This window comes from Lycium barbarum, chromosome 7 (genome assembly GCF_019175385.1).
Source record: "Lycium barbarum isolate Lr01 chromosome 7, ASM1917538v2, whole genome shotgun sequence".
Lineage (NCBI taxonomy): Eukaryota > Viridiplantae > Streptophyta > Magnoliopsida > Solanales > Solanaceae > Lycium > Lycium barbarum.
In genome coordinates, this window is record NC_083343.1 from 3,206,228 (window position 1) to 3,231,161 (window position 24,934).

Consider the following 24,934-nt stretch of genomic DNA (forward strand, 5'->3'; position numbering starts at 1 on the left):
GTGGTCGGATAAATCACTTTCTATATTGATTGACCTATTGACTGAAATAATAAAATATAAGTGTACAAAGAAAGAAATGTAATGTTCTTCGTCTATTTTCAATAGTTCAATAACCATTTAAGAAGTTAAATCTAATTCCATCCTTGAAAGCCTTTTTTATTTTATTTTATAGTTTTGGCCTCTTTGTTGCATAGACATTCAAGAGCATGAGGTTTTTAAGAACGCTATAAGGTCTAGATATAATATTGAAGTGTAATTGGTTTACGGGGGACTACAAATTAGCTTGGTCATTTTTGTTTTAATTTTGAAGAGCCACTCATAATGATAAATCTGTCATATTACCTTCCTATGAAGCAATATTTTTAGTTACTCCCTTCTTTCAATTGATATGTCACTCTTGAGAGATTTGAAAGACTGTCGTGTATTTTTCTTTACTTTCATATTACTCTTAAATATCAGGTAATGATACAAGCAGAGGCGGATCCAGCATTTGGAAGTTCCAGGTGGCACGCTATTTTGAACAGTAACTCACGCAGCATTTTGTGTAACCGGTGTAGATTTAAAACGAAATAAGTAAATTTAATCATCAATTTTGTAAACAAGAAAGACTTTAGCTTGTTGGTTTGTTTGACTTTTACATCCGAAGACGTTGAGGGTTCGATTCCGCTTAACCACTTTCTTTTTTTTTCTTTTTGAAAAGTTCACTTACTAAGGTCTTGGATGCTGCGAGGCTAAAATATAGTTTTAAAAAATGCACCAAAACAGGTTCGAACTCGTGTCCTAGAGAAGTAAAACCGGCACCATGTGCCCCTTTATTACTCTGGGTGGCACGACAAACATGTGTACGCTTTCTCATGCATAAATACACATATAGACATAGTTTCAACCGAGACGTCCTGGTGGCATGGCATCCCCGAGCTTCTACATAGATCCGCCCCTAGGTACAAGCTTAACACAACATGTGTAATTAATGATAGAACAATTGGCAATCATGGTAAATTTATGAATATTCACAAGTAAAAAGATCAAAAGTTCACAATTCAATTAGTTGCAGGTCAAATTTACTTAGTCAGATATCACAAGGATTAAGATTTGAATTTATCAATAATTGAGGGCTAGTAACCCTAAAAATAAACGTTGCATCCTGATTTTCTGCACATCACTAGACTTCTTCAAAGCATCTTGTGCTTTTTTTCCTTCTAACTTTCTAAGTTGTCCACCATATGCAAGTTGAGATAATTTTCCACATTACTAGACTTATGCTCAAAATAAACCTTATGTGGTGTTCCAGCAAACTGATATCTCCACCACAGAATTTGGCATGGCCCATTTAATGCCTTCCATGATTACATAGCTGAACAGTGGCTCCACAATCCCCCCCCCCCCCCAAAAAAGTGATTATACGGGATAGAAATTTAATAAGTAGGATAAGTTAGTCTAAGCTTTAATTAATCAACTTAAATCAGAATGTATAAGCATATCACACAAATCTTAAGGGACGTCTCAGACCTTTCCCTCGGATAATCTTGTTGAAAAATGAACCTTGTGTTGACTGTTGAGAAAAGAAAAAGTAATTTTTTTATACATGAATTGTCTTATTTCATGTATAGAATATTAATTATGATACATGTATTATTTTATTTTATTCATGAACTAGGAAAGATGAAAATTGTTCATGAACTAGGAAGATAAAAAGAATTGCTAGAATTAAATTAGGTGCATGTATTATTCTAGATGTATGCTAGAAAATTCCTATAAATATCTAGGTACTATACTACTATAGTCATGTGATATGAGAAGAAAAAATGTAAGCCTAAATGTAAGTTAAGTTGGTGGAAGAAAATATTCCCCACTTTTCTTCAAAGGGAATTACTGATTTTGTAATTAAGTCAAATTAAGTGGAGCAAAGAAGAATCGTTGCCTCACTTGTCTTCAATCGAGAATTTGAATTATTTGAGTGTCCTCTTCTCCCCCGATTTCCAACAAATCAAGCCTCCTAACCCATTCTCTTGTTTTCACATACCGTTTCAGAGTCAATTTTTCCCTTTTCCCAAAATGTTTTAAACATAGATCAAACTTAAGAAAATTGAGTTAACTAAGTAGCCAGACATCGTTAAGATGATCCCTTTATTTGTATTGGATGGCAACTCTAAAACATTTTCAAAAACTCTTTGTACTACAACAATAACATACCCAGTGTAATTCCATAAGTGGGTTTGAGGAAAGTGGTGTGTACGCAGCCTTACCCCACCTTTGTGAATGTAGAGAGGAAACATAGATCCTCGGCAAAGTAAGCATATCAAAAACAAGCATGGAAAAGATATACAGGAACTTTCATAAACTCTTTTTGGGTAACCAAAATGCTGCATAGCAAACAATTTAGTGAAATTTTGGGTGCAACAGTGGTATGAAAGTAGAATACGTAGCCAATCAATTGATGTTTTAGTGTTATTGACTTGGACACCAGTGCACCACCAGAAGACTCATTGACTTTGACACCACAAGCACTAAGAATCTTTCCTAGGTAAATGGTGTCAAGGTCAATAGACTGGCTTAAATTTTCCAACTAATTACGCCTATAAATGACAAGACATTTTCCTCCCTCGTTCATTCATAACAAGCAACTATGGACAGCAACTCATTTCAACTTATCTTTCTCATATTGTTATTTCAACTTTTGTATTTCACTTGCATAAACTATCACTTTGTTTCCTCTGCTGGCACCTTTAGTGTAGGCACTTGCATTGAAACAGAGAAGAATGCACTGCTAAAAGTTAAAGAACATCTCACAGATCCTTCAAGCAGGCTATCTTCTTGGGTTGATCAAGAAGATTGTTGTCAATGGCTTGGTGTAAGCTGTGACAATAAGACCGGAAATGTCGTAAGGATTGATCTCAGGAACAAATTTTCAAGTAACCATGAATTGGGAGGTGAGATTAATCCATCTTTACTTGAGTTACAACACTTGAGATACTTAGACTTGAGCATGAACAGTTTTGGAGGAATCCAAGTGCCTGAATTCATTGGTCAAATCAAAGAATTGAGGTATCTCAATCTTTCTCGAGCTTCTTTTTCTGGTTCAATATTTCCATTTTTAGGAAACCCCTCAAACTTGCGAGTTCTTGATTTGAGTTCCTACTCGGATCAGCCAGCTGAGAAAGACCTTGAATGGATAAAAGGACTTTCTTCTTTGGAACACTTAAATTTGGGAGGTTCAGATCTTAGCAAAGCTACTAATTCTTGGCTTCTAACAATCAATAATCATCTTCCTTCTCTCTTGGAGTTGCACTTGCGTCAATGTCAACTTTTAAACCTTCCATCTTCTCTTCCATCCCTAAATCTTACTTCCCTTTTGGTACTTGATCTTTCCAACAATGCTTTCAACTCAAGTATTTTCCCTCGATGGATATTCAAACTTAGTAACCTTGTCCATCTTGACCTAAGCTCCAACAATATTCTTAGTCAACTGCCTGATGAGTTTGCAAAGCTCAATTCCCTTGAATACCTTGATCTTTCTTCCAACTATGGTTTCAATGGGACACTCAACAGAAGTTGGGGAAACTATGCAATTTGAAGACTTTGATCCTCAATGACAACAGCATCAGTGGAAACATTACTGATTTCATCGATGCTTTATCAGGAGACATTGGACTTGAGTCACAATGCATTGACTGGCAATCTTCCTGCTACATTAGGCCACTTGAGGAAGTTAAAAGATCTTCAACTGAGGTACAACTCGTTGACAGGAACAATACCTGAAGCTATAGGGAACTTATCATCCTTGGAGACACTCTACCTCACATCAAACAAAATGAGTGGGAACCTCAACCCTAATATCGGGCAGCTCATGGCGATGGTCTCATTGGATATCTCTGAGAATATGTGGGAAGGTATTGTCACAGAAGCCCATTTACTTAATCTTTCTAACTTGCAAGAATTTTCAGTTGGCGTGAAACTTGGTAGGAATATGACCTTGGCATTCAACATCAACCCAAGTTGGACTCCTCCATTCAAGCTGACATTCTTGACTATCCAGCCATGCCAATTAGGCCCCAAATTCCCACATTGGCTGAAGGATCAGAATGAGCTCACTAGCATAATATTCAATACAGCAGGGATTTCAGATGCTATACCAGATTGGTTTGTAGAGTTGGATTTGAAGCTGGATAATCTAGACATCGCATACAACAACTTGACAGGGAAAATTCCGAATAAATTTCAGTTCAACATTGAAGCCAATGTCGATTTAAGCACCAATAGGTTCGAGGGACCTCTCCCACTATGGTCTTCTAATGTTACAACATTGTATTTGAGGAATAACTTGTTTTTAGGACCTATTCCTCTCAACATCTGTGGAGCACTTCCCGATTTAATAGACTTGGACATCTCCATGAACAGCCTAAATGGCACCATTCCCTTGTGCATCTGTGATATCCATCAATTAACTACTTTCGCCCTCGATAATAACCAACTTATCGGACAGTTTCCTGATTTCTGGGCTAAGCTACCATATCTTTATTGGATAGATATGTCAGAGAACCATCTATCCAGCCAAATTCTAGGTTCACTAGGTTCTCTATCTTCTCTGATGTTCTTAAGATTCTCAGGCAACAATCTCTCTGGAAAACTGCCTTCGAGTTTGAGAAATTGAACGAAAATGATTAGCATTGATCTTAGTAACAATCAATTCTCAGGGCTAATCCCAGCTTCACTAGGGGAAACAATGAGATCACTGTCAATCCTCAGTGTAAGGAATAATAGGTTTTCTGGCCCCATTCCTTTAAAAATATGTACCCTTTCAGCTCTTCACATACTGGACCTTTCCGGAAACAACTTATCTGGTCCTATCCCCTCTTGTTTTGGCAATTTGGAAGCCTTCAAGGTTGAGCTAACTGATGCAGAAGCTAAACAATATCAAGGGAAACTGAAACTGGAGGCGAAAGGAAGAATACTTTATTATTATAATACCCTTTACCTAGTCAATAGTATCGATCTCTCGAGCAACAGTTTATCCGGAGAAATCCCAGTAGAGATAACAAGCTTACACAAACTTTGGACCTTGAACTTGTCCAGGAACCATTTGACAGGAAATATACCGACAGATATTGGAAAGTTAGGATGGGTTGAAACCTTGGATCTTTCAATAAATCAGTTGTCAGGTCCTATCCCACCAAGCATAGCTAGTTTAGACTTTCTGACTCATTTTAACTTCTCTTACAATAAGTTAACAGGAAAAATTCCCACTAGTACTCAGTTCCAAACCAAAGTTGATCCAACAATTTTCCAAGGAAATGCTGCACTTTGTGGTCCTCCTCTGAAAGAATGTGTTGGTGACAGGACTAAAACATCTGATAATGGAATGGATGACGAAGGAGAAACTGATGATGAAGATAAACTTGAGAAAGTGTGGTTCTTTGCTGTTGTTGGTTTGGGATACTTGGTTGGATTTTGGGTATTTTTTGGCACTTTGGTCATCAAGAAAAGATGGAGAATTGCTTATTTCAGATTTATAGAGACATGCATTTTGGAGTTGAACGAATGGTCATGGAGTTTTCTGCATAAAATGTTAGGATATTTAACGTGTAGAAGAAACACTTAGGAAAATGTTGAAAAGTGTTTGTCAACTTTAGCAAGGTATTCAATAAGTGGAGCTATAGGAGTTTGTATCTGCCATGCTATTATATTTTGTGTTTTATTTTCAGTATAGCACATATTATTTACTTTTCTATATGAAAAAGTGTAAGACAATGCTACCTAAATGTTTATCTTATTTACTAAAATCAGCACAAGAAAGAACATGAGAGAGTGCATAAACTGCTTTTCATGGACTAAAAGTAAAGATTTCATGAGTTAAAACTATCTTATTTGCTAATTTCATGGGTTAATTTTAAGTACTTATTTCATCAGTTAGAAAGTGCTCACCTAAATGTTTATGTTATTTGCTAAATTCATTGCCTAAAGCAAGAATATCTTTATTCCCCAACACCCCTAATATTGGCAGGTCCTTTACATACTTGAATAACTCATTCACGAAGATCACAGGACAATGTAAATGACCATCCACTAGATTCTTATTTCTACTTGAACTTCAACACAAACTCAAAGTTGTCGAGACATTTGCCATTGACTACATCGAAATGGAGCTCAAACTAAGAACAGACGGGGAATGTTTACAAGACTCTATGTCATAGTGTTGTAGCACATGTCATCAATGCGTTGTAGGTGATCAAAACTTAGACATCTATAGGCCTTTTGCTCCCTTGAGTGGTAAAGATAAAGCATGGAGAAATTGCAACATTTTAAGTAAACGGTTGAGTTTGCAGTAGTAAAGAGGGAAAGAGATGTTAAAATACCTGGTTCAGCAAAGAAATTAAGAGGGAAAGAGTGATATTCGACCAAAAATGCATATATTTATTCTTTGTTGTCTCATATTTTAGTACTTTTAATCGTCTTTTGAGTACAAATTATATTTCTTTGTGGTTAATATTATATTTTATTGTGTAGAAATAAAGCGGTGTAAAATTGAAGAAATTTAAATCAAAATTAATAAAAAGCTGGAGAAAAAGAAAGGGAAAAAGAATAGGAGATAAGTGGAGGACGTCATCATTACTCCACTAGCGTATGAAAACAACATTTAGAATTGCAATTTCTCATACATTTAGAATTGCAATTTCCTAAGAGAAAAAGACGTACTGACTGCTTGTAATTCGCCACGCGGGAATAGAACTTCCGGATCCACTTCTTCCTATTTAGTTTTGGACGGGTTATTTTGTTTGGGCTTTTTCCTAAATATTTCATAAGCCACAATTCTTAGACATCTTTGGCAGCAAACACAAGTTTGGAGGCTAGGGTTCCTATGTATATTTTCTTTCTTTTATTTGAACCTTGTTTATGGGAATTTCTTAGTGACAATTGAGATTGAAACTCTTATTGTGCTTATTTAATGATTGACATTATTTTTAATCAAGTCAATTATTGTTATTTTAATTATTCTTGTTCTTGAACGTTTCTCAAGGGAGTAGCTAACCCTAGGACTCGCCCATTTACTTTGTTTGAAACTCGAAAGAGGAAGAACGGGGTTGGGATAGAATAATTAACATGAATTTGGGGCGTTAACCCTCATCTAATGGAAATTGACCTAGGAATAGGCGATACCACTTGTAGCCATATTCGGGTATTCTTAATGCTCCTAATTGCTTGAGGGATCTTCAATTGGGTAGTCTAGTTAGTCTTCGGGAGAAGTTAATTTAGAGTCATTATCCGAGGATAATTAACATAAACTTGCTATTATTTATAATTCGTGAAATAGCTTGGATAGTTAGTTGAGAAATAGATTCCTTAATTCCTTACTTGTGGCCATTGATCAATTTACTTGCTTTTTAGATTAGAATGTATGTTTCCGTATTTTATCAAAACCTTATCAAAAATCACCATTGATGCATTCAGCCTAGCTATTGTTGGTGATAATTCCTAATCTGCTTAAACGTCTACATATTGTTTTCTCTGGGATTCGACCCCAACCTTGTGGGTTACTATATTTGACAACGTCCGCGGTATACCATTAAAAGGTGTAATTTGAGCGTATCAAATTTTGGCGTCGTTGCCGGGAAAACAATTGGCGTATTTTGGCTAATTTAGGAAATAAGATAACTTGCTTTGAACCAAACCTATGAATATTTGTATAGTTTTTCTGTGTTTTATTTTATTTTTAGAAAAAAAAATGGCATCTTTCCATCAAAACTTGTTTAGTAGTGATTTTAATTGTGAGCATGACCAAATTGGTGAGTTCAAACTCATGATGAAGTGTCTGCTAGGTGAGGGTAACGAAAATCAAAAAGCCTTAGAAGAGTACTTGGAAACTAGTCTCCAGCTTGGTTTGATGACAGAAGAAGAAAATCCGCCATGGGCATTCGATCTAGATCAGAATCAATATGAACTCCCCAATGCTCAATCCGAAAAGGTAATCTCTTTGTTGAGGGTCAATCATGAAGATGAGTTTATTGGGAATGCCAAAGAAAAATATAAATTGGAGTCAACCATTATTCTGAAAAATATGGTTGTTGTTGACTCCAATCCGGGGGAAAAAGAGGATGTCGAAATTCAAGAAGTTCAAACGCCATATGTCCTGCAATTTGAAAACTCAAGAAGGCAGAACGACATTCCTCACTTGAAAGCCAAGAAGCGTAAGGTGAAAAATATTATGCTTGGCTTGTTCATCTACTTACCACCTCCGCCGCTCGTGGTCACAAACTTGAATCCAAATTGGGTGCCCAATTCATAAGCTCCAAATGGCGAGAAAAGCGGTAAAGCTGAGGAGCATATTGGAGCTTAAGTGTGGGGTCGTGCCGACCTTAATGTTGAGAATTATGTTACTAGCTAGGCCCTAGAGGATCTCAGGGAGTATTTCTCACCCTTGTTTTAATTTTTCTCTGCTATACATGCATCGAGGACAATGCATATTGTTAAGTGTGGGTGGGTACTTCCGATTTTTGAGGTCAAGAATGATGATGCCATAGGATTTTATTTTTTCTTAGCCTTATGCATAAAATAATAAAAATAAATAAAAATTCCAGTGATTCAATTTTTCCCCGTCATTGCTGCTAGTTACGTTCTCTGTTCCTTTCCAATTTCTCTAATTCTTTGCTTTCTTCTCTGTATCCTTTTAATTTCTAATCATTAGCAATCATAACCCAAATCATTATGTGCCCCTCTTGTCTTCTTTCTTTTATTTTCTTTTTCTCTTTTTACCTCTTTTTATCCAATTTGTTAGTTCTTTTATTTTTCTTTTATAGCTTATTTGTCTCTTTTAGTGGCATAGATCATCCACCTTTTGGGTTTTCTTATAGCCTCGGTTCTTTCTCGAGGGGGGCCTTTGAACTGGGTAATTTTTTAAATTTTTTTGGAGTAGTTTTTTTTAGGAGTAGTAAAGGAGAGAGAAGAAAGACCCGTTTTGACTTGTTTGATACTAGCATATTTGGGCCTGAGCTTGAGTTATACTTTCCTGTGAGTGCTTGAGTAACGAAAAAATAGCAGACTTTCTGACACCTACACTTATGTTTGTGACTCTGTATATAGCTTTTCTTATTTTATAGTTTCCCATGATCTTATCTTTCCTAGAGTAGAAGTGATCGATCCATCTTGATTAATACTTGTGCCATGTGTGGTGAGCATTTTTTGCTTATATTCCATGTTTTGCATCTTAGTCTAGAACTTGCCCTGCATGTTATTGAAGCGAAATAAAAAGTGTTGCTTTGTTTAGAAGATGATGATAGGCTTTCTTTCATATGTCTTGTGAATTTTTAGCCTTTTCAGAAATTATACCACTAGTTAGACCTTTGAGCATGTAGCCTTTCATTCGTTGGCCGTATTTTTGCCTTGATCCTTTTGTTTGAATCCCTAGTTTTTGCACCCTGCTTCCTTGAGCACTATAGCTTAGACTGTGATATAATTGTTAAATCTGAAGAAAAGGGATGTTCAAGTGAAAAAATGGTGACCAATGATAGCTGCAAAGTGATGAAAGACCCTCTTAGAAAGAATATGAAAAAAAGAAGAACGGAAAATTGCTTGAAAAAAATAATAAATAAATTGAAGTATTCTTGATATGAAGAGAATTACTAGTGGAAATTTTGATGAAGAGAGGGCTGAAAAATAATGTGAAGAGATGAAAATAATGGGTGATGAAGTCTAAAAGTGCAAAGTTCATAGGGAAGTGTAGGTCACTATTATATAGTTTTCCTACCCGTCCCCTAACCAACATTACAACCCATTAAAGTCCTATTTGATTCTATTCGAGCACATTTGATTAGTAGAGATGTACATAAGGGGCAAGCCTACGGCTCTCTGTGCATACATGTGAATTTCTTTGTGAGTGCGAGAGTTGTGCTTTGATGCTAAGTCCGTAATTTATATTCGATTCTTTGATTTGAGTGTGTGGACTATTTCTTCTTGTGAGGGCACTTGTTTCATGATAGATAGGTGATGTTATTAGTTTTCTTTGACAGAGTATGTGAGCGATCATAAATTTGATGAGTTAGAGTCCGTCTCTGAGGTTAGGAGGTTAGAAGTTTGTTGTTTACTTAAGTTGACTTGTATATCTTGCATGATGATCAGGAAGTTTATATTTGATGGTTTGAGTTCCTATAGGGCCTAATTGTTGGTATCAACTAAAATGGTGGTGTTCGTAAGCTTGATTTATTGAGAGTGATTTTAATGCTTACTTGAGGACGAGCAAGAGTTTAAGTATGGTGTGGTGATGTTAGACCAAAAATGCATATATTTATTCATTGTTGCCTCAATTTTAGTACTTTTAATCGTCTTTTGAGTAAAAATTATATTTCTTTGTGCTTAATATTATATTTTTGTTGTGTAGGAATAAAGCAGTGTAAAGCTGAAGAAATTTGAAGCAAAATTAATGAAAAGCTGGAGAAAAAGAAAGGGAAAAAGAATAGGAGACAACTGGAGGACGTCATCATTACCCCATCGGCGTATGAAAACAACATTTAGAATTGCAATTTCCTAAGAGAAAAAGACGTACTGACTACTTGCAATTCGCCACGCGGGAATAGAACTTCCGGATCCACTTTTTCCTATTTAGTTTTGGACTAAGTTATTTTGTCTGGACTTTTTCCTACATCTATAAACAGTTCATAAGCCACAATTCTTAGACATCTTTGGCAGAAAACACAAGTTTGGAGGCTAGGGTTCCTACGTATATTTTATTTCTTTTATTTGAATCTTGTTTATGGGAATTTCTTGGTGACAATTGAGATTGAAACTCTTGTTGTGCTTATTTATTGATCGACATTATTTTTAATCAAGTAAGTTATTGTTATTTTAATTATTCTTGTTCTTGAACGTTCTCAAGGGAGTAGCTAACCCTAGGACTCGCCCATTTACTTTGTTTGAAACTCGAAAGAGGAAGAACGGGGTTGGGATAGAATAATTAACATGAATTTGGGGCGTTAACCCTCATCTAATGGAAATTGACCTAGGAATAGGCGATACCACTTGTAGCCATATTCGGGTATTCTTAATGCTCCTAATTGCTTGAGGGATCTTCAATTGGGTAGTCTAGTTAGTCTTGGGAGAAATTAATTTAGAGTCTCATTATCCGAGGATAATTAACATAAACTTGCTATTATTTATAATTCGTGAAATAGCTTGGATCGTTAGTTGAGAAATAGATTCCTTAATTCCTTACTTGTGGCCATTGATCAATTTACTTGTTTTTTAGATTAGAATGTACTAAAAAGCAAGTAAATTGATCAATGGCCACAAGTAAGGAATTAAGGAATCTATTTCTCAACTAACGATCCAAGCTATTTCACGAATTATAAATAATAGCAAGTTTATGTTAATTATCCTCGGATAATGAGACTCTAAATTAACTTCTCCCAAGACTAACTAGACTACCCAATTGAAGATCCCTCAAGCAATTAGGAGCATTAAGAATACCCGAATATGGCTACAAGTGGTATCGCCTATTCCTAGGTCAATTTCCATTAGATGAGGGTTAACGCCCCAAATTCATGTTAATTATTCTATCCCAACCCCGTTCTTCCTCTTTCGAGTTTCAAACAAAGTAAATGGGCGAGTCCTAGGGTTAGCTACTCCCTTGAGAAACGTTCAAGAACAAGAATAATTAAAATAACAATAATTGACTTGATTAAAAATAATGTCAATCATTAAATAAGCACAATAAGAGTTTCAATCTCAATTGTCACTAAGAAATTCCCATAAACAAGGTTCAAATAAAAGAAAGAAAATATACATAGGAACCCTAGCCTCCAAACTTGTGTTTGCTGCCAAAGATGTCTAAGAATTATGGCTTATGAAATATTTAGGAAAAAGCCCAAACAAAATAACCCGTCCAAAACTAAATAGGAAGAAGTGGATCCGGAAGTTCTATTCCCGCGTGGCGAATTGCAAGCAGTCAGTACGTCTTTTTCTCTTAGGAAATTGCAATTCTAAATGTATGAGAAATTGCAATTCTAAATGTTGTTTTCATACGCTAGTGGAGTAATGATGACGTCCTCCACTTATCTCCTATTCTTTTTCCCTTTCTTTTTCTCCAGCTTTTTATTAATTTTGATTTAAATTTCTTCAATTTTGCACCGCTTTATTTCTACACAATAAAATATAATATTAACCACAAAGAAATATAATTTGTACTCAAAAGACGATTAAAAGTACTAAAATATGAGACAACAAAGAATAAATATATGCATTTTTGGTCGAATATCACTCTTTCCCTCTTAATTTCTTTGCTGAACCAGGTATTTTAACATCTCTTTCCCTCTTTACTACTGCAAACTCAACCGTTTACTTAAAATGTTGCAATTTCTCCATGCTTTATCTTTACCACTCAAGGGAGCAAAAGGCCTATAGATGTCTAAGTTTTGATCACCTACAACGCATTGATGACATGTGCTACAACACTATGACATAGAGTCTTGTAAACATTCCCCGTCTGTTCTTAGTTTGAGCTCCATTTCGATGTAGTCAATGGCAAATGTCTCGACAACTTTGAGTTTGTGTTGAAGTTCAAGTAGAAATAAGAATCTAGTGGATGGTCATTTACATTGTCCTGTGATCTTCGTGAATGAGTTATTCAAGTATGTAAAGGACCTGCCAATATTAGGGGTGTTGGGGAATAAAGATATTCTTGCTTTAGGCAATGAATTTAGCAAATAACATAAACATTTAGGTGAGCACTTTCTAACTGATGAAATAAGTACTTAAAATTAACCCATGAAATTAGCAAATAAGATAGTTTTAACTCATGAAATCTTTACTTTTAGTCCATGAAAAGCAGTTTATGCACTCTCTCATGTTCTTTCTTGTGCTGATTTTAGTAAATAAGATAAACATTTAGGTAGCATTGTCTTACACTTTTTCATATAGAAAAGTAAATAATATGTGCTATACTGAAAATAAAACACAAAATATAATAGCATGGCAGATACAAACTCCTATAGCTCCACTTATTGAATACCTTGCTAAAGTTGACAAACACTTTTCAACATTTTCCTAAGTGTTTCTTCTACACGTTAAATATCCTAACATTTTATGCAGAAAACTCCATGACCATTCGTTCAACTCCAAAATGCATGTCTCTATAAATCTGAAATAAGCAATTCTCCATCTTTTCTTGATGACCAAAGTGCCAAAAAATACCCAAAATCCAACCAAGTATCCCAAACCAACAACAGCAAAGAACCACACTTTCTCAAGTTTATCTTCATCATCAGTTTCTCCTTCGTCATTCGTTCCATTATCAGATGTTTTAGTCCTGTCACCAACACATTCTTTCAGAGGAGGACCACAAAGTGCAGCATTTCCTTGGAAAATTGTTGGATCAACTTTGGTTTGGAACTGAGTACTAGTGGGAATTTTTCCTGTCAACTTATTGTAAGAGAAGTTAAAATGAGTCAGAAAGTCTAAACTAGCTATGCTTGGTGGGATAGGACCTGACAACTGATTTATTGAAAGATCTAAGGTTTCAACCCATCCTAAATTTCCTATATCTGTCGGTATATTTCCTGTCAAATGGTTCTTGGACAAGTTCAAGGTGACAATTTTAACCAAGCTTGTTATCTCTACTGGGATTTCTCCAGATAAACTGTTGCTCGAGAGGTCGATACTATTTACTAGGTAAAGGATAGTATCATAATAAAGTATTCTTCCTTTTGCCACCACGTTCAGTTTCCCTTCATATGGTGCAACTTCTGCATCAGTTAGCTCAACCTTGAAGGCTTCCATATTTCCAAAACAGGACGGGATAGAACCAGATAAGTTGTTTCTTGAAAGGTCCAGTATGTGAAGACCTGAAAGGATACATATTTTTAAAGGAATGGGGCCGGAAAACCTATTCTTCCTTAAACTGAGGATTAACAGTGATCTCATTGTTTCCCCTAGCCAAGCTGGGATTAGCCCTGACAACCGATTGTTACTAAGATCAATGCTAATCATTCGCGTGCAATTTCTCAAACTCGAAGGCAGTTCTCCAAAGAGATTGTTGCCTGACAGTCTTAAGAACATTAGATAAGAGAGAGAACCTAGTGAGCCTGGAATTTTGCCGAATAAACGGTTCTCTGACATATCTATCAAATAAAGATATGGTAGCTTACCCTAGAAATCAGGAAACTGTCCGATAAGTTGGTTATTATCGAGGACTAAAGTAACCAACAGAGTCATATCACCCATGCACAAGGGAATGGTGCCATTTAGCTTGTTCTTGGAGATGTCCAAGTCTGTTAAATCACGAAGTACTCCACATATATTGAGAGGAATAGGTCCTGAAAACAAGTTATCCCTCAGATACAATGTTGTAACATTAGAAGACCATAATGGGAGAGGTCCCTCGAAACGATTGGTGCTTAAATCCACATTGGCTTGAATGTTGAACTGAAATTTGTTGGGAACTTGCCCTGTCAAGCTATTGTAAGCCATGTCAAGATTATCAAGCTTCAAATCCAACTCTACAAACCAATCTGGTACAGCATCGGAAATCCCTGCGGTATTGATTGTTATGCTAGTGAGCTCATTCTGATCCTTCACCCAATGTGGGAATTTGGGGCCTAATTGGCATGACTGGATAGTCAAGAATGTCAGCTTGAATGGAGGAGTCCAACTTGGGTTGATGTTAAATGCCAAGGTAATATTCCTACCAAGTTTCACGCCAATTAAAAATTCTTGCAAGTTAGAAAGATTCAGTAAATGGTCTTCTGTGACAATACCTTCCCACATATTCTCAGAGATATCCAATGAGACCAGCGACGTGAGCTGCCCGATATTTGGGGTGAGGTTCCCAGTCATTTTGTTTGATGTGAGATAGAGCGTCTCCAAGGATGATAAGTGCCCTATAGTTTCAGGTATTGTGCCTGTCAGTGAGTTGTACCTCAGTTGAACATCTTTTAGCTTCCTCAAGTAGCCTAATGTAGCAGGAAGATTCCCAGTTAATGCATTGTGACTCAAGTCCAATGTCTCCAAGCTGTTGATTTGGCATTCTGATAAGGCATCGATGAAATCAGTAATGTCTCCAGTGATGTTGTTGTCGGAGAGGATCAAAGTCTTCAAATTGCATAGCTTCCCCAAGCTTCTTTTGAGTGTCCCATTGGCACCATAGTTGGAAGATAGATCAAGATATTCTAGGGAAGTGAGCTTTGCAAACTCATCAGGCAGTTCACTAAGAATATTGTTGGAGCTTAGGTCAAGATGGACAAGGTTACTAAGTTTGAATATCCATCGAGGGAAAATACTTGAGTTGAAAGCATTGTTGGAAATATCAAGTACCAAAAGGGAAGTAAGATTTAGGGATGGAAGAGAAGATGGAAGGTTTAAAAGTTGACATTGAGGCAAGTGCAACTCCAAGAGAGAAGGAAGATGATTATTGATTGTTAGAAGCCAAGAATTAGTAGCTTTGCTAAGATCTGAACCTCCCAAATTTAAATGTTCCAAAGAAGAAAGTCCTTTCATCCACTCAAGGTTTTTCTCAGCTGGCTGATCCGAGTAGAAACTCAAATCAAGAACTCGCAAATTTGAGAGGTTCCCAAGAAATGGAGATAATGAACCAGAAAAAGAAGCCCCTGAAAGATTGAGATACCTCAATTCTTTGATTTGACCAATGAATTCAGGCACTTGGATTCCTCCAAAATTGTTCATGCTCAAGTCTAAGTATCTCAAGTGTTGTAACTCAAGTAAAGATGGATTAATCTCACCTCCCAATTCATGGTTACTTGAAAATTTGTTCCTGAGATCAATCTTTACGACGTTTCTGGTCTTATTGTCACAGCTTACACCAAGCCATTGACAACAATCTTCTTGATCAACCCAAGAAGATAGCCTGCTTGAAGGATCTGTGAGATGCTCTTTAAGTTTTAGTAGTGCATTCTTCTCTGTTTCAATGCAAGTGCTTACACTAGAGGTGCCAGCAGAGGAAACAAAGTGATAATTTATGCAAGTGAAATACAAAAGTTGAAATAACAATATGAGAAAGATATGTTGAAATGAGTTGCTCTCCATATTTGCTTGCTGTGAATGAACAAGGAAGGAAAATCTCTTGTCATTTATAGGCATAAAAGTTGGAAAAATTAAGACTGTCAATTGACCATAATAATTTGGAAGTCCATGAGTGCATGTACCTAGGAAAGAGTCTTAGTCTTTGTGGTGTAAAAGTCAATAAGTCTTCTGATGGTGGACTGATGGACTGGTGTCCAAGTCAATAACACTAAAGAATCAATTGACTGGCTAAGTATTTCCCATACCTACTGTTGCATCTAAAATTTCACTGAAGTGTTTGTTATGCATCATATCTTAGGCTACTTAGTTAACTCAATGTTGTTTTAGGCTACTTAGTACCTTTCCCTTTGATAATAATCGAACCTCCTAACTCATTCTCTTGTTTTCGACCGTTTCAGAGTCAATTTTTTCCTTCTCCCAAAATGTAAACATAGATCAAAATTTCGGTAAACTCAAAAAGAGTTTTTTGAAAATATTTTGGAGTCGCCACCCAATACAAATAAAGGGATCGTCTTAATAAGTATGTTAGGATACTTAGCTAACTTATTTTTTTCTTTTCTAGAAAGAGTTTGATTTGTGTTTAGAACATTTTGGGAAAAGGAAAAATTAACTCTAAATCAGTTTACAAAATCCGGAGAATGGGTTAGGAGGTTCTATTATCCGAGGGAAAAGTGTGAGGTGTCCCTTCATATTTGTGTGATATGCATTTACATTCCGATTTAAGTTGATTAATTAAATTTTAGACTAAGGTATCCTATACATTAAATTACTATCCTGTATAATCACCTTTTTTTTTGGGTGGGGGAATGTGGAGCCACTGTTCAGCTATGTAATCTGTTCTTAAATCATGAAAGGCATTAAATGGGCCATGCCAAGGTCTGTGGTGGAGCAATTAGCTTGCTGGAACAACACGTATGGTTTATTTTGAAGATAAGTCTAGTAATGTGGAAAATTATCTCAACTTGCATATCGTGGAAGACTTGGAAAGTTGGAAGGAAAAAAACACAAGATGCTTTGAAGAAGTCTAGTGATGTGCAGAAAATCAGGATGCAATATTTATTTTTCAGGGGTTAATAGCATTTTTGGTCCCTTGATTATTGATAAATTCAAATCTTAACCCTTGTGATATCTGACTAAGCATATTTGACCTGCAGCTAATTAAAACATGGACTTTTGATACTTTGCTTATGAATATTCATAAATTTACCATGATTACCAATTGGTATATTACTTAATTCCACATATGGTATGTTAAGTTTGTACCATTACTCTATATTTAACAGTAATATGAAAGTCAAACTTTAATAGTCGTAAAGAAAGAAACATGACGTCTTTCAGATCTTTCAAGAGTGACATATAAATTGAAAGAAGAGAGTAACTAAAAATATTGCTTCATAGGAAGGTAGTTCTTAGCAATGGCTTTTATCATCACTTGTCATTACGTACCTCGCACACCTCGGATGATGATTCCACCTGAACTGAGCTTCACGCGACGATTCCATACAATGTCATGATTAAGCTTCACACGGCGATTCCACTCTGATGCCACTTTTCACTCCACCCAAGATTATCATATAACTAGTAAAGTTATCCACGCTACGCGCGGTAATAAAAGACACAAATGATATTTAAAATATTTTTTTTAATTAGTTGAGATAGAAGAGATAATATTTTCTATTTGTATGCATTAAAAATCAATTCTAATATTGCTGAAATCAAATGAAAATGACTGATTTCATTTAAGACTTTTTAAATTAAGAAAAGCAACTCGTCAAAAAAAAGGGAGGGGGGGTAAGTGGAAGAGTGATCCATGTACCAAAGCAAAGAAGCAAAGAAATCGAAAAAGGAGAAAGACAAATTCAGTCATGTATGCCCGTAATAAGGGAAGATTGTTTCTTCTTGCTACTCATTATTTTCCACAAGAACATTCTAAATATTTAATATGGAGTAAAATATTGTCTAACCAAACACTTTCAAATTCTTTTTCTTTTTCTAACTACAATAACATTTCAAGAAATTTTCTTCTTTCACATGATTAGTATGAAGTAAAAAATGAAGATGTTCTATTCAAGAAGTTTGAACTTATGATATTACTATTAGACTGTAAATCGTGACAACTCCTAATTCATCATCATGCTTATTTACTCGATTATAGAGAAGTAAATAAAACTAAAATACTACTTCATAGATCTTTACATCAAAGCATAATAAGGACATAAAGATGTGATAAAGATGATCAAGAGGAAAGAGTGAATGAAAATTTCTCAAATTTTAACATTTTTATTTACAAACTGCGACACATCAAAAATAAGAAAGATATAATTGAATTATAAAAGCATACAAAGAGAATGTATCTATGAGGAGAACACGTAAACACATTACACATACACAATTATCAATTACAGAAGTATTCTAATTGGCAAATGAAAGAAAATTAGACTAAGGTAGAAAATGGCCAAGGCCTAAACTCGTAGCATCTCATTTTTTCTTCTTCTTATAATTAAAAAGAATCTACCAATTTGTGATTCTAGAGTTGCATTTTAAGCAAATAAATCCAAATTGTGCACTTACTTTGATATTATAAGAGAAAACAGATGTTCCTTGGGCCTCCAACGAATATTGTTTTGTTTAAAAGGTTGGATCTATTATATTCCTTAAAGTCCTTAATTGACACATAACTACATGATGAAACTTCTTTACTAAAAAAATAGAGCAGTCATTCTAAGTGATTAAGTGAAGACCTAATTATCACTCTCATGCATGTTTAAACATAGGTTCAAACCGAGATAGAATGAATGCTACGAAAAGAAAAGTCGCCATAGGCGACAAAGGCGATTTCCTTTTCTTTTTTTTTTCTTTTTTTTGTGAGTCGAATGTAGCCCAAGACGCTTTCATGAATACATGCTCGGGTATGGGTGAGTCTTGCATGAGAGTCAAGCATTTTCATCATGTGCAGCAGATAAAAATAAATTACAAATTAGAAAAGAGCATCTAACTCTTAATAAAAAACGAAATGTATAAATCTAAAAACCCCTCGTCTTCTAATTTAGCGCAGCAAACAAAGAGACCAAACTATGTCAACGATACATGCTTATATCGATGCCTAAGCATATTGTTCACACAGCAATATTGTAAGAGAAAGAAATAAAATATTCCCTAGTTTTGCTTAGGATCTTTAGGGCATGCATTCTTATATCTTGACAAAACCTTACATGGACATCATAGATACTTCAAATTCGAAAAGCGATTTAGTTCATGTGCTGAGCTGCTGGCCATGCATTTTGATGAAGGATGTTAATCCACGAAGCACTAACAGGAAATGATTTTCTCAGAGGATAGGGAATAAGTTTTTTAAAGTGTTGTTAAGTGGAAATATTTGATCAAAGTGTTGGATTGATTGAGGGTGGTGAATGAAGTTTGGAGAAGGAATCTAGCATGGTAAAATTATCTGTCAAAACGAAAGCAAAGAAGAAGTTGTTGCACCCTATTTTTATAAAGGCTAAACAAAGTACAATTAATGGGCTCTAAAAGGTTGATTAGAGTACAGAGTCGCCACCTAGCATTTGAGGTATACTAGGATACCTATAAATTATTAATTTATGCAGCTTAAAAATGGGCTGCGAAAATAAGTGAGATTCTAGGAAAGGGTTCAAATTATTCCGAAGGGAAGGTGTCACACATCCTTCAGAATCCACAAAATGTGGTTCTCGGCTGGACCTGATTTAACTAGACGAGGGATATACAAAATGATTGGTTATTATTTATAGAAATATTAAAGAATTGAGTAAAAAATGATGAACATGAATGTTGATGTGGTAAAAGAGAATAAACATCTGCATGCGTATGAAAATATGTATTATAAGATCAATAAATAAAATATGTAAAAAAGGTTTTTTGATGAACAAATATTTAATGAATGTATATTGAAAATTAACGTTTAAAGAATAAAAAAAGAGTAAATTTATTATTTAAATATAATATACAAAGAAGCTTCAGAGGATGGAACAACACTTCTAATGAATAAATCGCTAACAAATTTTGACTAAAGAGTAAATCTAGTATGAAAAAGAATTATTTACAAGTCAATAAAAAACATGATTAGAGTGACTTACAACTCTATCTTTAAGAGAATATAGCATGAACGTATTTGTTCTACATTAACTGATTTGCTTTTGAATAAACAGAAGATTAAAAAATACATGTGAGATAAAAATCAATCAAAAAGTTTCTACAAATCAATTAACTTTATTATATGAAAAGCTATAAAGATTGCACATGACACTCTTCTAAGCCCAAATTTATTGGATTTAACGTGAGCCAACTAATTTTAATTAGCTATGTACATACGCCTAATTAATTAACTAATTATGAGATCACATTCTAAAAGGTAAATATTGAGGTAAACTATCCTAATTATTTACTAAAGTGTGCCAAGCAATTAAATTAAAAGTCCAGCTAAACATGTTAACTATAAAAATATTAGCAGCTACAAATAATAAGTGAGCAAGTAAATATATAATCTCCTCCTTTTAACCCGAGAGTAACGTTTTCACTTATTTTATGCTTTCTACGATTTTAAGAACGCAAAAATAAAAATAAACAGAGAATCCGAGAAGTTGTTTGAACTTCTTTCGAGCGTCATCTTCGGGAAGTAACTTTGGATACCTACATAAGACATAGTAAAAATGTTAATAATGGGTAAATATATATATTGCGATTTAAAATAAAAATCCGTCTTATGTGTAGGGAAGGCCTCGAAAATCGACGGAAATTTCTTCATCGGCCCAAAAAGTATAGAATGTATTCAATATCCATAAACCAGCAAAAACAATTTTAAAAAAAATTAGTTCCCCACCCCCCACCCTCCCAATATCCCTTTTCAAAAAATGCATATGTGCAAAGTATTCAACAAATGAAAAACATGTCAAAAATAAAAACAATAAGTAAACAAAAATGCCAAGTATGCAGTAAAAGAGATATGAAAATGTAGAGCAAAAACAGTAGAACACCAGGATTATAATGTATGTATGTGTATGTAGTTGTGTTTCGATAGTGGTATATATATATACACACACTAGCAATACATGCCCGTACGATGCACGGGCCGAACATGTCTATTCACTTTAATTAGTCAGTCTTTAAGGTTTGTATTTTGAAAATAACTTTTAAAAACATTCTAATTGATATTATATATAGCAACATATATAAAATGTATTTTATGTACCATCACTTTAATTATAATTAAAAAATGGAGTTGATGGAATTAAGTCTTTGAGTTGGAAAGAGTTGGACTTTTTTCTCATTATCATGACAATGAAAGTTGTTAATCGATGTGAAAAAGAAAATTAGTAAGAATATGAGGGAAAATTAATATTTTGATTCTAAATTTTTTCTTTTAAATTCTTTAATATCTTATATGTATACCGACAGGTTAATATCCATTTCAATTAAGTAACTGTTCAGATCCAAATATAAGAACCATTACTGTATAAATTGGATTTTTTAAAAGCAAAACTAATAAAATATTTTTATTAAATTAATTAAAAAATATATTATAATTTTTTATGTTAACAATTATAGATAAAACAAATTGTTACAAAGAAATCAAAATTAGAAAAATATATGTTATATCGTAAATCAACAAATTTTAATTCTGAAATGAAAATATAAAGTAATACATTTTATAAATGTAAAGAAACAATAATCAGAGATCGCAAATGAGAGTAAATAAGTAAAGTATTGACAAAGAAGGAAAACGGGGATAAAAGTCACTCCCTTCCTTCACTTTTACTTGTCAATGTTAACATATCAAGAAAAGAAAAAAATTCTTCTTCTTATTTTACCCTACTCATTTTCAAATCATTTTCTGAGGCTATTGAGACTATATACCAATAAATATGGATATTATGATAAAATATATATTTCATTTATTAATTCTCAAAGAACGTGAAAAGTTAAAAGTGAACAAGTTATGTCTAGGAGAATTAAAATAACTTTTGGTACAAATTTGCGTTGCTATTGTTCGTCCTCTCTTCACATTTAAAGTATAGACAAAGAAGGAAAACGGGGATAAAAGTCGCTCCCTCGGTTTACTTTTACTTATCCACGTTAACATATCAAGAGAAAGAAACCAATATGGTAATTATTAATTAGTACGAAACTTCAATTATGTTGATTGTGTATAAAGATAACGACTACGCATATATTATAGGCGTACATATTTGTATACATCTCATCCTTTTTCTTGTATTCTTTTATTTATCATGGGGACCATCAAGCTAGGCAACACAAGAAGAGTGGAGAGAATCATGCAGAAGGGGATGGCCATTAATTTTCATGGAATTAATGAGTGAATATTTGTGTGCTCTTATTATTAATTTTACCCTTCACATTAATTACTCATTTTCAAATTATTTTCGAAGGCTATTGAGACTTACACCAATAAATATGAATATTATGGTAAAATATATACTCTTTCTGTCTCATATTACTTGTCACTTTCCCTTTTGTACGCCCCTTAAAAAATCAGAAATAAAAGATGTATTTTACTATCTTAACCCTGTCTCTCTCCAATAAATACGTTCTAATCAAAATTGACTATTTTCAAGAACATTTATTATTAAGGGTAAGATAAGAAAGATTTAATTAATTTTATCTTATAATTTTATCTTGGTTTTGTAAATGAACAAGTAATTTGGACATATATTTTTAGCAATGTGGCCAAGTAATATGGGACAGAGAGGATAAGATGTGAAAGATTTAATTAATTTTATCTTAGTTCTGTAAATGAACAAAGTAATTTGGACATATATTTTTAGTAATGTTGAGTACTTTATTTATGAACGCGTAAAAGTGCACGGAGGAAATAAATAGGTGTAAGGAGAATTAAAATTGAAGTGCATATTTGTATACATGAGCAGAGAATAAATATTCAGTACTATGACATACGTCCACGTGGGATAAAAAAAATAGTTTAGTAATGTGGCCAAGTAATATGGGGTGGAGGGAGTACTTCATTTATTAATTCTTAAAGAACTTGAAAAGTCAAAAGTCAACAAGAATAAGTGCACAGAGGAAGAAATGTATTGGAGAATTAAATTCGAAGTGCATACATGTATACATGAGAAGAGATAAATATTCAGTATTATGACATATGACCACCTGGGATGAAAAAGTAGTTGATTAAAAATGTAGAATTTATATAGCTTGTGGTACAAATGTCTATTGCTGTGTTAGTCCTCTCTTCACACTTATATATATATTAGAAATAGAAAAGAAGAAAAACATAGAATAGAAAAATAGACATATATTTTTAGTAATGTGGCCAAGTATATGGACGAAGAGAGTACTTCATTTTTATTAATTCTTAAAGAACGTGAAAAGTCAAGTATAGTAATGTGGTCAAGTAATATGGGACGAAGAGAGTACTTCATTTATTAATTCTTAAAGAACGTGAAAAATCAAGTAATGTGGCCAAGAAATATGGGACGGAGGGAGTACGTACTTCATTTATTAATTCTTAAATAACGTGAAAAGTCAAAAGTGAACAAGTAAAAGTGCACGGAGAAAATAAATATATGTCGGATAATTAAAATTGAAGTGCATACATGTATACATAGGAAGAAAATAAATATTCAGCAAGAACGTGAAAAGTCAAAAGTGAACAAGTAAAAGTGCACGGAGGAAATAAATATGTGTTGGAGAATTAAAATTGAAGTGTACACATGTAGACATGAGAAGAGAATAAATATTCAGTACTATGGCATATATCCACGTGAGATTTATTAATTCTTAAAGAACGTGAAAAGTCAAAAGTGAATAAGTAAAAGTGCACGTAGGAAATAAATTTGTGTAGGAGGATTAAAATTGAACTGCATATGTCTACACATGAGAAGAGAATAAATATTCAGCAAGAACGCGAAAAGTCAAAAGTGAACAAGTAAAAGTGCACGGAGGAAATAAATGTGTAATTGAAGTGCATACGTCTATATATGAGAAGTGAATAAATATTAAGTACTATGACATATGTCCACGTCGGATATAAAAATTGTTGGATAAAGTTTACAAGTTATACAGCTTATGGTACAAGCATTCATTGTGTCTACAATTTGTAAAGCTTATGGTACAAGTCGGAGGAGCTGTGTTCGTCCTCCCACCATGCTATACATATATATATATATATATATATATATATATATAATACGATTAATATAACATTATAGTTTGTGCTCTGTATCCAAAACATTATTATATTAGCGTTTGCTACGAATACTGACTTTCCTGATTTGGTTATCCAATTGAAAGATTTGAAATACACTTTCTCCTACCGAGTTTCATGCCATCATCTCTTTCTAATCAACAACACTGAAAAGCGCTTTCATGTGTCAGCATCTGTTGTAATCTTAAATTTTTAAGTATAGACCAACTTCATCATTTTAAGAAAATATGTGTATACGTTTCTTGACCGTTTATATTTCGTCTTCTCGATGTTATTCCTCATTATTTGTGTGAGACGTATGTGTCTAAAACTTATACCCAAAGGTATAAGTTTTAAATCTTTTGGTTTTATGACTTCTTTAGCGGTTTTTGTGTTCAATTTAAACCGTTATTTCTTTTTTCCTAAATTTCTCTTTTGTAAATTTTCTGTAAGCGTACCTTTACCATTTTCTGAACTTATTATCATTATTTAAATGTCCTTTTTTTTTTCTTCTTCACTTGGATCCCACCTTAATTTTTTTTTATTTTTTTTTGCAATTATTTCCTAATTCTTCACGTGAATCGCACCTTAATTTTTTTCTCTCAACTATTATGGAAGAGTGGGCCCCACCTTAAATTTGTTTTTTTATTTATACTATTATAGAAAAGTGGCCCCCAACTTAAATTTTTTTTTTTAAATTTTTCTACTATTATAGAA

The 24,934-nt window shown here is 34.0% G+C and overlaps 3 protein-coding genes and 1 pseudogene across 3 annotated transcripts; 2 read left to right on the top strand and 2 right to left on the bottom strand.

Annotated features, from left to right (window-relative positions):
* The first annotated feature begins 2,626 nt into the window (after positions 1-2,626).
* Positions 2,627-3,579, top strand: LOC132602766 (receptor-like protein EIX2). Its single transcript, XM_060315539.1, has one exon. It carries the CDS (start codon positions 2,627-2,629, stop codon positions 3,572-3,574), a length of 948 nt encoding a protein of 315 aa, XP_060171522.1. The 3' UTR covers positions 3,575-3,579.
* On the top strand, positions 3,579-5,977 carry LOC132602917 (receptor-like protein EIX2; annotated as a pseudogene).
* Positions 5,978-12,675: 6,698 nt separating this feature from the next.
* On the bottom strand, positions 12,676-14,100 carry LOC132602919 (receptor-like protein EIX2). The gene has a single exon (XM_060315731.1). It carries the CDS (start codon positions 14,098-14,100, stop codon positions 13,030-13,032), a length of 1,071 nt encoding a protein of 356 aa, XP_060171714.1. The 3' UTR covers positions 12,676-13,029.
* Positions 14,101-14,130: 30 nt separating this feature from the next.
* LOC132602918 (receptor-like protein EIX2) lies at positions 14,131-16,026 on the bottom strand. The gene has a single exon (XM_060315730.1). The coding sequence runs from the start codon at positions 16,021-16,023 to the stop codon at positions 14,131-14,133; it is 1,893 nt and encodes a 630-aa protein (XP_060171713.1). The 5' UTR covers positions 16,024-16,026.
* Positions 16,027-24,934: the final 8,908 nt, after the last annotated feature.